This window comes from Aulonocara sp. 'chitande type north' Nkhata Bay, linkage group LG14 (assembly GCF_057382095.1).
Source record: "Aulonocara sp. 'chitande type north' Nkhata Bay isolate Kocher_YH1m ecotype deep benthic linkage group LG14, A_spYH_male_GT1.1, whole genome shotgun sequence".
NCBI lineage: Eukaryota > Metazoa > Chordata > Actinopteri > Cichliformes > Cichlidae > Aulonocara > Aulonocara sp. 'chitande type north' Nkhata Bay.
This window is the reverse complement of record NC_141357.1, coordinates 13,261,542-13,274,889: the sequence shown is the minus strand read 5'-3', so window position 1 is coordinate 13,274,889 and position 13,348 is coordinate 13,261,542. Positions and strand designations below refer to the sequence as shown.

At 39.2% G+C, this 13,348-nt stretch overlaps 1 protein-coding gene across 2 annotated transcripts; it reads left to right on the top strand.

Moving 5' to 3' along the window:
* Positions 1 to 338: 338 nt before the first annotated feature.
* Positions 339 to 12,571, top strand: daw1 (dynein assembly factor with WDR repeat domains 1). 2 transcript variants are annotated; one of them, XM_086261045.1, is made up of 13 exons: positions 339 to 469; positions 735 to 807; positions 1,446 to 1,590; positions 2,293 to 2,351; positions 2,440 to 2,562; positions 2,690 to 2,789; positions 3,353 to 3,436; positions 4,452 to 4,558; positions 4,700 to 4,802; positions 5,193 to 5,307; positions 5,550 to 5,626; positions 11,415 to 11,577; positions 11,769 to 12,571. In XM_086261045.1, exons 1-13 carry the CDS (start codon positions 430 to 432, stop codon positions 11,801 to 11,803), a joined length of 1,224 nt encoding a protein of 407 aa, XP_086117171.1. In that variant the 5' UTR covers positions 339 to 429; the 3' UTR covers positions 11,804 to 12,571. The 2 variants fall into 2 exon arrangements, with proteins under 2 accessions (XP_086117171.1, XP_086117170.1); XM_086261044.1 differs by having other exon boundaries at positions 3,329 to 3,436.
* Positions 12,572 to 13,348: the final 777 nt, after the last annotated feature.

Sequence of the window (13,348 nt, the reverse complement as noted above, 5' to 3'; positions counted from 1 at the left end):
TAGAAGTGACTGTTATATATCCTTTAGCCTATGTATCCCGTTAAAAAAAGTCTCACTGGCATTAAAATTTTATTTTTTAAGAGCGATCTGGCAAAGACAGCAGCAGCATGACAATATAGATATTTTAACTGGCCAAAAAGGACCGGGTCATAAAGATACTTGCAAAACTGGTAATTATTTTATATATAGTCTAAAGTCTATTTATCAATATATGTAAAGACATTACACATAATTTAAAAAAAACAAAAAACACACATAGAAACTTGAAATCACTTTTTGGCAGACCAGCACTTTTTGGTGCAACGCCGGTCCTTTAAGGCTTGTATTAGGCATGCGCGGTACGCATGCCTAATACAACGGACGCGAGTCCGGTCGCCATAACAACGGTTTGTTTCTATGTGATGTGATAGGACCTTATTAGAAGTCATAATGAAACTCAAGCGGTTTCTCCTCAGATATTATCCGCCAGGTAATACAAGTTATGTTTGTAGTCCTATCTAAAATGTTGCTTCTCATGGAGGTCATATGACTGTGCCTAACCTTCATATTAAATCGTTATGGCCTAAAGTTTGTCTGACATTAGCTAGTTAGCTAACGCTTTTCAAACTCAAATCGGCAGAAGGGTTAGATAGTTTGTCATTATAAGACATAACAGGTTAAGTTAACTAGAACCCAGGTGTTGTAATGTCAGCCTCTCTTTAATTCTTTTATTTTTCATTTTTTTATGCTGTCAGGTATAATCCTTGAATACGAGAAAGGAGGATTTCTGAGGACCAAATCAATAGATCTTTTGGATTTGACTCCAGAGTGCGTGAGTTGTACCTGTTAGGATCTCTCTCTCTCTCTCTGCGTGTGTGTGTGTGTGTGTGTGTGTGTGTGTGTGTGTGTGTGTGTGTGTGTGTGTGTGTGTGTGATCTCAGCACTGAAGATAATGTCAATAACAAACTGTTACAACCTACGGTTACATTACCACTAAAAAACGACTTTCTGCAGACTAAAACCCTATTTAAAAACACTTTGTAACCATGTTGCATTTATTATGAAGTTGGACTGTGGAGGAGTTGCAATTCCTTAATGTGGCATTACATTAGACTAGAGATTTCTTTTAAATGACCCATTTACTTTAGGAATACCAACATTACTCATTTCAGCTCTTACTGGCAGTCACAAGGGTGTAAATCTGACAACACGGGGAGTGATATTTTAACACACATTAAACATACTTTGGTGAAATTGTAGAGTAAATGTAATCTTTGTTAAGCTGTATTTGTTATCCTAAACCCCCTTTCTGTTTCCATTTTCTTTCCCTTTTCTGTTCCTAATGTCTTGGTTTTTTTTGGTTTGTTTTTGTTTTTTGTTTTTTTTACATTTTTTTTCTCTCTTTTGCCATCAAGCTACCTAAAATTACAAAAAGACTTATCACATTTTATGTTTTAATATTGTAGAACAAATCCAGATGAGTTGGTGGAAGAAATCAGACAATCAGAGCCTCTGGTCACAAAGGCTCAGGCTGATCAGGTCAAACAGCTGGTTATTCGACTTCAGAAGAAACAGACCCAGCAGGACCATCACAGGTTCTGTTTCTCCAAGGTCAGACACAAAACAGCAGTAAATAAATCAACACGTAGACATGACGCTTACAAGGAATTCCTGCTAGTGAAGACATTTATCTATTTCCCTCACATTGTTGAAAGTTATTTGGTGCTCCTTGTAACCTTGATTTTAATGAAAGAATGGTTTTATGAACTAAAGTTTATTTTGTCTGTGAAACATGGCACACGTGTTGCTTATTGAGTTATGATATTAATGCTTTTATTCCACACAGACTGTTGGAACAGTAACATTTTTGCAGCATGAATAAACGGGCACAATCCATTAGCTCGGCGATTAGCAGATGCTATTTACATATGTGGAATGTGATTTGTGAAATTAGTAACTACTGTTTTAGAGAGGCACTAGAAAGCAGCAGTGATCGGGTTACTAAGTCGCTAGTGCTTCATGCGCATGTATTAGGGGAGTTAAATGGAAGTCAGGGTCAGTTGCATTGCTGGAGATCAGAGGTTACTGAATTTATTTTGCCTGCATCTAAAAATTGGGAGATCTTTCTGTTCTTAATGAGAGCAGAAAGTTATTCCACCAGTGGTGGGCCAGGAGGAAGAAGCCTTCACATTACATTATAGTCAAATGAATTATACATACAGAAGTTACATGGGTAATTTTAAAGATGAATGTAGATGAATGTAGTCAATAACTAAATTGGATTTTTCAGACCAGTTTCAATTTTTTTTCCAGGAGCTCAAGGCACACATATTGCCACTGACAAATGTTGCCTTTGACAAATCTGGGTCAAGGTGAGTTTTTAACACTGAGTAACCTGCCACTTTGTTGTTTAGGAGAAATTACAGTTTGTGCAATTCCCCCTTTTCTCTCACACTGCAGGTTTATAACTGGGAGTTACGACAGGACATGTAGAGTCTGGGACACAGCCTCAGGCACAGAGCTGCACGTGCTAGAGGGTCACAGAAACGTGGTGTATGCAATTGCGTTCAACAACCCTTATGGGTAATGAGCTGTTTTAGGAAAACCTTTATAACATGGGAGGGTCGCATTGCTCAATTGAAGATTCACATCAGTGTTTCATCTTAAAAATGAATGTTTCATTGCTTTATTTTCTCTCTATTAAACTTAGAGACAAGATTGCGACTGGCTCTTTTGATAAGACCTGCAAACTGTGGTGTGCCGAGACTGGCAAATGTTTTCATACTTATCGGGGACACATGGGAGAAATAGTATGTATAATGATTTGTTTTAAATGAATTTCATTTGTGTTAGTGTTTGGTTGATTGCTGATTCATATTTGAAACACAAGTCAGTATTTAAGCTATGTGAGCATTTAAACTACAAGGTTCTGCTATGGTATTGTGTTTAGTACTTTAACAGGACCTATAATTTTATTTACTGTCTACATTTTTATTCTTGGACTCATAGTAGCTTTGCATGATTTACAAGTAATCTCCATTTATCTAAGACTGAGCCTTGGGCAGCTTGTTTCATCTTCTGTCTGAGGCAAGATATTTTACTCCCATTAAGTCCATCTGCTCTCTAAATGAGCTTTTTTTTTCTGATTGGCTGTGATTGACTCACAAACAAGAGGTTGGGTTGGGCTGCTGTAAGCATATGGGTGAGATGACCATATTCAGTAAATTGCCATATCAAGCCAAGAATAGAAACAACTGTTTCAAATCGAGAGTTTAGAGCAGTTCATATGCCATATACTATTCAGCTTTGCTACAGAATACAATACAACCTAAGTAAAAAAATTTTGTAGGTGTGTCTTGCATTCAACCCCCAGAGTACGCTGGTGGCCACAAGCAGTATGGACACCACTGCCAAGCTGTGGGATGTGGAGAGTGGGGAGGAAGTGGCCACACTGACTGTGAGATACCCTTTCCTCAAACTCTGTCCCATTGCTTTTCTTGCTCTTCTTATCCTGGTGTTGTGACCCACATTCATTCATTAATAATGATTCATTAACTTTTTAGTCACTTGTGAAAGTGACATGAATGCTGTCAAGTGCTCTTGATGACCAACATTTGATAGGAATGTGACAAACTCTTTAAGAAGGCACTGATAGCCCTCTCTAAGGGTAGTAGTGAGACCTCTTTAATGTGCAGACTGCACGTGGGTTTATAGTGTGACTTGCTGAATCTGTGTCAGCAAGGAGCAACTCTCTGCCCCTCTCAATTCACTTAGCTTCTCACACCATGAAGAATCAGTAATGCAGTCAACTGAGTGCAGATTCTTTAATCTGTTCTTTTTTTTTTAAGTTAACTTCAATTTTATAAATCTACCGGTAAGGCTAACCTGTGTATTTATGTTAACAAATTCAGGAGACTATAATGTGGGGGGCTCACACTAGCTATGACACCATGTAGTTGCCAGACTGCACACGCCTTTGAAAACATTAAACATTATGCACAAAATACCTCAAATGAGCCCTAAAAAGTAAAATAAATGAGGGACAGGTGATCAAAGTGGGTGCGAGCCACCACTTATGAATTGGACCACACTTACCTTCAAACTCATTCTGATCTTAAATACACACTTCTAAAGTTTGGAGGCTGTACTTTGCACTGTTGGGACAAATCCATCCAAGGACAGTAAGACATAAACACCTGCCAAAGTTCTTAAAGCTGCCTTTGATGTAGTTCCTTCTAGGACAACAGCCCCACTTTTCTGCAGGGACACACACACACACACACACACACACACACACACACACACACACACACACACACACACACACAAGGTGAAAATAATCAGCTGTATAAGCCACACTGTTGTGGTTGGTAAATATTTGCATTTTATGATGCACTTTTTCATCCATAATGTGAGTGGCTGTGAGGGAGAAACGAAATAAGACAGTGAGAGATAATGCCATCTCCTTTCAGGGTCACACCGCAGAGGTCCTCTCGCTGTGCTTTAACACAGTGGGTAGTCAACTTGTCACCGGTTCCTTCGACCACACAGTCACTATATGGGATGTTGCTTCAGGAAGGTCAGAAGTTATCAATATTATGCATCCATTTGTGCATGTGTCATCATTTATACTTCACAGAGAATGTAACACTTATCGATTCTGCCTTACAAAGCTGTGAGACTGATTAATTGCTGTTCAATTCCTTGTTTTTTCCCCTAGACGGGTCCACACACTCATTGGTCACATGGGAGAAATAAGCAATACTCAGTTTAACTGGGATTGCTCCTTGATTGTTACTGGTTCCATGGATAAAACCTGCAAAGTAAGCTATCATTAAGCCCAAATATCTTTTTTTTGTTCCCAAAATCTCTTGTCAGAGGCTGAAAACATGTCTGTTTGTATTTACCGTCTTCAATTTCCCACTCTCTCGCAAACTCCTGTGTCTAAGGTCTGTGGAGAAAAATTAAATCCTAATTCCTTAATTACACCAAGATGAGTCACGCTCACAAGTGAGAATTATCCACCTCGCTGCATTCCTCTGAGGGAGATGGCCATAATAAAGCCACTTCAGAGTTTAATGCTACATTCACAAATGCATACTTCATGAGTTTGGTGTTTCCATGCTCCATGATGAATGCATGCTCCAGTTATGTAGTTCGCTCCTGTGTGCATGTATAATTCTGTTTTTTGACATGTGTAAATGTGTTCGCAGGTTTGGGAGACTGTCAGTGGGAAGTGTGTTGCCACCCTCACTGGACACAAAGAAGAGGTGTTGGATGTGTGTTTTGATTTAAGTGGTCAACTCATTGCTACTGCCTCAGCTGATGGTGAGACAACACTTCAGTCAAAAGATTACATTCCGAGTAAAACTGTACTAGCACGGTATTACAAACGTACCCTAAATATACTACTTGTGCAGAATTTAAGATTCTGCATTTAAAGATTTCTACAAATACCTAAGCTTTATTGGTTGTATAAATTTGGATTTTCCACAACAAAAGCAACATTTTTATAATTTTGTAAGCTGTGCCTGTGTGCTGAAAACTCTCTCTCTTCCTGAAACTCTCAGGGACAGCAAGAGTGTTCAGTACAGCAACACATCAGTGTCTTGCAACCTTAGAAGGCCATGATGGCGATATCTCCAAGGTAAGTTGATGAAGCCAAACTGTCTGTTCTAAAAGAACAATTTAAGTTATGGCTATTTTTTGTCATCTATTTATCTGTAATTAAATGAAAAAGCATAACTGTGTTGCTCAAGCTTTTTCAGCATTTTATCACTCTTCTCAACTTTGTGAGTATTAACTATTATTTTAACTTGTAAAGCGTAACCCTGCCCCTTGGTACACCTTACGTATATCAGGTTTTTGCTGTTGAAAAAGCTGGGTTAAGGTGAGTTTAGACATGTTTTGGCATTTTAAATAATGCTTAATCGTTACTAAGGATGCCGAAGTTTGCCATACCCCATACCATTATACCACCAGCAGCCTGAACCTTTGATTCAGGGGTCAGGCTGCTTTCATGTTGTTTTCACCAAATTCTGACCGTACCATCTAAACGTTGCAGCAGAAATTGAGACTCAAGTATTTTCACCCAGAGAACTGTCGATCACTGGATATTTTCTCTTTTTAGTCCACCCTATGGTTGTAGGTAAATTTCAGTAGACAGTAGTAGAGATGGACTGATCCGATATTACGTATCGGTATCGGTCCGATACTGACCTAAATTACTGGATCGGATATCGGAGAAAAATAAAAAATGTAATCCGATCCATTAAATATCACGAAAGCACCTCACAAAACTTGCAACACGCCGTAACTCACCTCAGAACGTTAGCACGTCGGAGCAGTATGCATCACGTGATAGAGCGGCTGTGGCATGCAGGACCTGTCGGTGGTCTGGATAGCATTTGGAGCTTCGCTAGCAACCCGGCATTTCATCTCCGACAAAGTTATCCCCGAGAGAAGTAAAGCAAGTGTGTAAGTCCATCTCTGAATGTTTGTAAAGCATTCCTGCATTAAGCTTAACAAGCGACTGCCTCTTCTTGCTGCTACTTCAATCATGAAACTGCTTAATGATCAGCTGATCGGCTTTTCTGTCACGAGTCCGTCTCTTTTGTTTGTTTTTGGCCCACTTCGCGCCAGAAAGACCAAACCAGCGGCTGAACAACAGCAGCACGTTTAAGCTTGATAAGCTGTTGTTAGAATTTATTTAATATTACTTTCTACACCACGATCCTTTTCTACGCAGCTGACGGCTGGTAACTGTGCAGGGGCGGATCTAGCAAAGTTTAGCCAGGGGGGCCGATAGGGCATTAACAGGGAAAAGGGGGCACAAAGACATACTTTTCTTTCTTATTCTCATTTAAAATGTCTAGCTTTTAATAAATAATTATCTGACACCCAAAGTTTTAATTTGATGTAAAATGAATAGAAGTCAATTACTGTATATAGTAACTATTAAGTCTAATATATATACCCTAGTAAGCTATAGTACTTTTTCCTTTGGGAAGGTACCATCTGTGCAGTCTGCAATTTTGTTGAAGAAAGATGTTGAATCTATTTAATATTTCTTGAAAAATAATTGATTTCTGTGCATTTTTTTTCACACTGCATCAAATTAAGGTTGATTACGTCGATTAAGCATCATGAGGTGGAGCGTGAGGGGTGGTTCCCCATTTTTAATTTATTTTTGTTGTTGCTGGGAGTTGGAACCCTATTAGTTAGGTTGCTTAATATTTATGCTAAGTACTCTTTAAAATACCAGAATAGGGAGGATGGTGTAGGTTTAAGTTTATTAGATTGATCAGTATTGCTGAACCATGAAATATTTTTTTTTGCATACAGGTATAACAGAATAGCTTTAGTGTAGTTGTTGTTTTAAACTTGAGTATGAACTTATACAAAATGCAGCAAGATATTTAAAAAAACAGTTTTGTTGATTAAAAAACACTATATCGGATTCATATCGGTATCGGCAGATATCCAAATTTATGATATCGGTATCGGTATCGGACATAAAAAAGTGGTATCGTGCCATCTCTAGACAGTAGTTACACTGGCCCATCTGACACCAACAAACATTCCATGCTCAGCGACACTAAAAATCATCTTTCTTCCTAATTCTGATTCTCAATTTGAGGTCTTTTCAACCATGTCTATGTGCCTAATGGGTGCCTAAATGCACTGCTGTGATGCCGTGTGATTGGGCGATTACTTCTTTGTAGCTATTATAGTTAAAGAGCACAGATGTGAGACTGTTATTTTTTTTAAGTTACTGATTTCATAGCAAACTTTTACCCTTTTGTGAGTCTTATGTTTGAAACCATTCAGAAAATGATCTCAGTATTCGTATGGCAAATGTAGTAATAAAAATAAGAACAAATTATTAAGTATTCTATAACCAGGGCCACAGCCACAACTTTGGGCATGCGTCATGCAGCTAGCAGCTGTGAATAAACTTGTGATTTTTGTGTAATATTGACTCAGACCACAGTTTTCCTCGCCAGTGCTTTAAATAGGTCATTTTTTAAAATTACCTAGCTAACATGTGACAGAGTTTGATGCTGAAATGGAGGGACAGGACTCGAAGCTTCAGGATGTTTTGAGTTATCGCCAGAAATCTGTGAGCACAGTTCTAAACCTGATTAACATGGCCTACTAGTAGTAACGCAAGCACATACATGCGAGTACTCTGGCATGGGGCACTGCTGTCTGACCCTGCACTGACCTTGTTCTTTATTTGGAGCGATATCACCCATTTAATATTTGTCAAGTGCGATGCTCTGCACGAGTGTGGGTTTTCCACAGGTTCTGGCTCAGAGGGCTTCTCTGTGTGCATTTACTAAAACACATTAGACAGCCAGTAATAAACAGGCTGGATGGAAGACGATTCCAGGGGATTATGACACTAATCTCTCCCTAACAGGACACCAGCCATCCTCCTGTCCATGCTTCTTAACCATTTTCTTCCCCATGTTTTTTTCCTTCTATTTCAGTATCTCACTCAGTAAGCTTTTAATTTTATTTTTATTACATCTCGGTCACTGCTGTAGTAAATTCACTTTGCTACCCTTTTGTTTGTGAATGATAATATATTATAAATGATGGAATGCTAATTAAATGACTAGTTCTAAAGGTCTAAAGATATTTTCTTCTGTGTGGAAGATGGTATAAATCAGCATTCCCCAACCTTTTTTGCGCCATGGACCGGTTTATGTCCAACAATATTTTCACGGACCGGCCTTTAAAAATAAAACCAGTATCGGTAGCAAAAAAAAAGAAGATTTATCCACAACACGGGAATAGACCCAGGGAAACCGAGTTAATGAGAAAAACGATAAAAAAAATAACGATAAAAATCCTGAAAACCATAACTTTCACACTCAAGCCTCAACTCTCGCGGCCTGGTACCAAACGACTCATGGACCCGAGGGGTTGGGGACCGCTGGTATAGATAGCTTCTCATAACTGTGTTTTCAAACTAAGCATTAAGAGGACTCTTTCCTATTCTGGATGTTCCATTTGCTTTATTCTTGCCCTTAATTCAAATCAAAATGACAATCTAATGGAAAAAATCAGTGTTTGATTAAATTTGTAGAGCCCATTTACAGCATGCTCCAAACTTTCATTGAAAAAATCCATATGGTGTAGGAAGTAGCATTTTTGCAGGTCCTTGTTGAAATGCGTTTTAAAATTAACTTTTACCTTAAAGTTAGCCTCTACATCTAACCAACAAAAATGGTTCTCGTAGTTTTGAGTCATTCTTACGCTACAAACAAGATGTGATTGGTTAGGCCAATGTAACCTAGTGACCATGCAAGAGAGACGATATTGAGTAATGCCAGATTAAACAAATGCTTTAGCCTTGTTAATCCTTCCTCCATTTTATATATACAGTTATATAAAAAGGAAAGTTCACTTGCTTCCAGTCTGGTAAAAATAATCTCAGATTAACAAGAACACATGACGTATTATATGGTGTCATTATTTATTTAACACAGTGGTGTCCAAACCCAGGCCTTGCGGTTTTAGATGTGTCCTTGTTCCAACACAGCTGAGTTAAATGGCTAAATTACCTCCTCAACATCTCTTGAAGTTCTCCAGAGGCCTGGTAATGAACTAATCATTTCATTCAGGTGTGTAGACTCAGGGTGAGATCTAAAACCTGCAGGACACCTGCCCTCGAGGCCTGGAGTTGGCTAAGAACACCCTTGTTCAGGGCTGCCCAATCCCAGTCCTCGAGAGCTACTATCCTGCAGCTTTTAGATGCATCCCTACTCCAACACAGCTGAATCAAATGGTTTGATTACCTCTTCAGCATGCCATCGTGTTTGGCAAAGGCCTGATAACAAGCCATTCATTTGATTCGGGTGTGTGGGAACAAGGATGCATCTAAAAGCTGCAGGACGGTAGCTCTCGAGGACCGGGATTGGGCACCCCTGTCCTTGTTGCTTCCATAGGGGTTAAGAGGACAAGTAACTGCTAACTGTTGCAAATCAAATGTATTTATTGATCATCAGCATCAGTTAGCATGCTAAATGTTAAAGTTCATAATGGCATAAAGAGAAACAGACTGAACAAGTTTGGCTTGTTTGTGAAGGTGCCTGGAGAAAGCAATATCCTTTTAACAGACAAGACCACAGTGGAGATGTTTGTCCACAATGCAGTGTTTATGAGGATATTTCCAAAACTGCGAAATAGAAAATGTATATCGACACAAACACCTCATACAAACTGTCAAGCACAGCGGTAGAGGGGTGATGGTTTAGTCTTAGTTTGCAGCTGCAGGTCCGGGGCAAGTTGGAGTCACTGAGGTGTCTGTGACGTTTTCTGTATACCAAAATATTCTAGAGCCAAATACGAGGCTTGGACTAAGTTATGTAATGAAGTGGGACAGTGCTTCTAAACAGACCAGCAAATCTACAACAGAATGGCTGAAAAGGTAAAGAGTCAGGGTGTTGCAATTGCCCGGTTTAAGTCGAGAACTCAAACTGATTAAAATGCTGTGACTGGAGCTTAAGAGAGCTGTACACATGAATGAATGCCCTCAAACCTAAGTGATCAGTCTAGCTACTTAGTATTTTTATCCTTGAGGTATTGGTTCTATCGCTAGTTAGCTAACATAAACTAATGTAAGGCAGCAACCAAAAAAACAACCCTGTGACGTCTTGTTGTGTACTGACACAACATATGACCTTAAAAACACTTATTTCTTAAATCCAGCTTCTCAGACAGTGACATTGGACTAGTGCTCCATGATGTAATTTAGCCTTTCTACACATAGTGTTTCATGTCCACTTTAATATGCAGTATGCAACTGAGACACTCATCAGCTTTATTTTTTATCTGATTCCTTTACTCTTTTTGATCTTTTTCTCTTCGCTGTCCATTTTAAAACATCAACCTTCCATTTTGGCACCTGTCATAGCTTCCACCCACACACACACCCCACCCACACCTCAATCTTCTATCCTTGCCAGCTTCTTCTCTAGACAGTTTCCATTTCCTGTCTGGGGGTCTCTCGTTGGCACTGAGTTTAGAATTTTAATAAAAAAACATACTTTACTTTCATGGCCATCTAGGGCCAACTTCATTTAATCATCCCTTCCTTTACCTCACTGTTAGGATATAAAACCACTCAGGGAATGATAAACCCAGACTATAATACAATCAGTTTCAGCCATGATTTTCATAACGCTCCTCTATCATCTCAGAGTAGTTCCACTGGTGCCTTTATCCTCCTTAAGCATTTTAAGTTGAATGACCTCAATGGAATAATGCTACTGATATGGTAAAATTGGTCTAGACTCACCCATTTCCACCCCTCATGTCATTTCTACTTTCTCTGGCATAATCTCTTATTCAGCAACTTTGTTGCAAATGTACCACAACCCTCGAAAAAAGGCTAACTGTCCTGGCTCTGCCTCTCTTGGTAGATCTGTTTCAGCCCTCAGGGCACCAGAGTCCTGACTGCCAGCTCAGACAAGACAGCTCGGCTCTGGGATGCTCACTCTGGAGTCTGCTTACAAGTCCTGGAGGGGCACACAGACGAGATCTTTTCCTGCGTCTTCAACTACGAGGGTGACACAATCATTACAGGTACATAGAACTGACACAGAAAACACACATAAACCCCATCTGACCATCGTACACTGTTAAAATGTAGCTGTAGGAGGCAAATGTACTCTTCATCACAACCGTCACAAATGCTTAATTGCAGTTTTTAGATGAAAAGCGTGCAGCTGTGTCCTTCTGTGCAGCTATCCATTTGTATTTGTGCTTCCCTGCAGGCAGCAAGGATAACACATGCCGGATCTGGTACTGAACATTACCTGAGGCTCAGGAGGGCATTTACATGAACACAACAATCAAATTGTGTTTGCCAAATATTGCCCACTTTATGTCTGCTCGATTGTGGACTACTGTAAAAGAAAAACACAAAAAAATCACAAACTCCTGCTCAGTTTAAACTTTGACTTCTGTGTGAAGTTAATGTGGTCCTAGAAATCAACAGCAGCTTGGAATCTCTGCTCAGAAGATGTCATCAAAAGGAGTCGAATTCTTCAATTTCAAAAGCTGTTTGTTTTGTTCAAGCAATAATTGACGTTATAGGAAATAGATGGATTAACTGTACATCATATAGTACCAGGGTTTCAGGTAACTTCACATCATTGTAGGAGTGCCCACCTGATGAGAAAACACAGGCTTTCCTTTGCTTCCCACCACTATTTTTTGCTATACAACATGCTGAATGAGTCTGTGACTCGGTTCACAGTGACAAACAAATCACACAGCAACACTTGCAAAGTCCCTTCCATACAAGTGCAACGTAAAAATCACATACATTCCTCCTTGTCCACACTAAGGTTGTTAGTCATGGGTAATTTAAACTGACATTGGAAAAAAGCTCTGATTAGATTTATGTCATGTTACATTGTGTACACCCAACTAACATATTACTAACCTGTCAAATACTGCCCCACAGTGTTGACTGTAGTGACCCTGAAACCTCTAAATACTGTTGGGTAGCTGCCTACCATTAGTTAATTAGCACTCACCTTTGCTTTGACAATAAAGAATTTCTTGTTCTTCATCACTCAAACTGCAGATTTATTGTCCAACCCAGACTGAAAATACATTGACTATCCTTTTGCAGTCTGTGACTGAAATTCTCTGTATTGACATATGGATTTTAAATCTCCCAAACATGATGTTCGATCAGATATCTTTATCTTCTTTCGAGAGCTCATGAAAAAGCTGGTGGTTTGAAACTGATGGAAAATTGGCAGGCAGCTCTATAAAGTGTCTGTCATAGCTGGCATGTTAGAACAGTGTTTTTCTCGCCAAGTCCCCGTATTATCACACAACTAAAAACTATGACGTTTGGGAATTCTCAAATTGCTACTTTAAAGCTCTGTGTTGAAATATGGTTTTATGGATTTTTTATGATAAGGAGATTTAGATTAAGATTATAAAACCTTTATACCTTTTTATAGATTTGTGCTAGACCTACATACATGAACAGAGCTGTAGGGCCACAGTACTAAATCTTTAAATTCAAATGTATTAAGTGTATAAAATCAAGCACCTAGCCACGCAGTCTGCCTTTGTGAGAAAATGTCTCTTTCTAAAGAGCTCATTCAATTAAAATGCGGGACTGTAATAGGACACCACCACTGAAACAGTCAGCCAATATTTTTTGTTCATACTACCTTCTCTTTCCCCTCACCCCCAACCAGTCACAGCAGATGGCTGCCACTCATTGAGCCAGGTTCTGTCTACCAAAGGTTTCTTCCTGTTAAAAGGGAGTTTCTCTTTCCCACTGTCACAGAGAGCTTGCTCACAGGGGTTTGTGTGTTTCTTGGGGTTT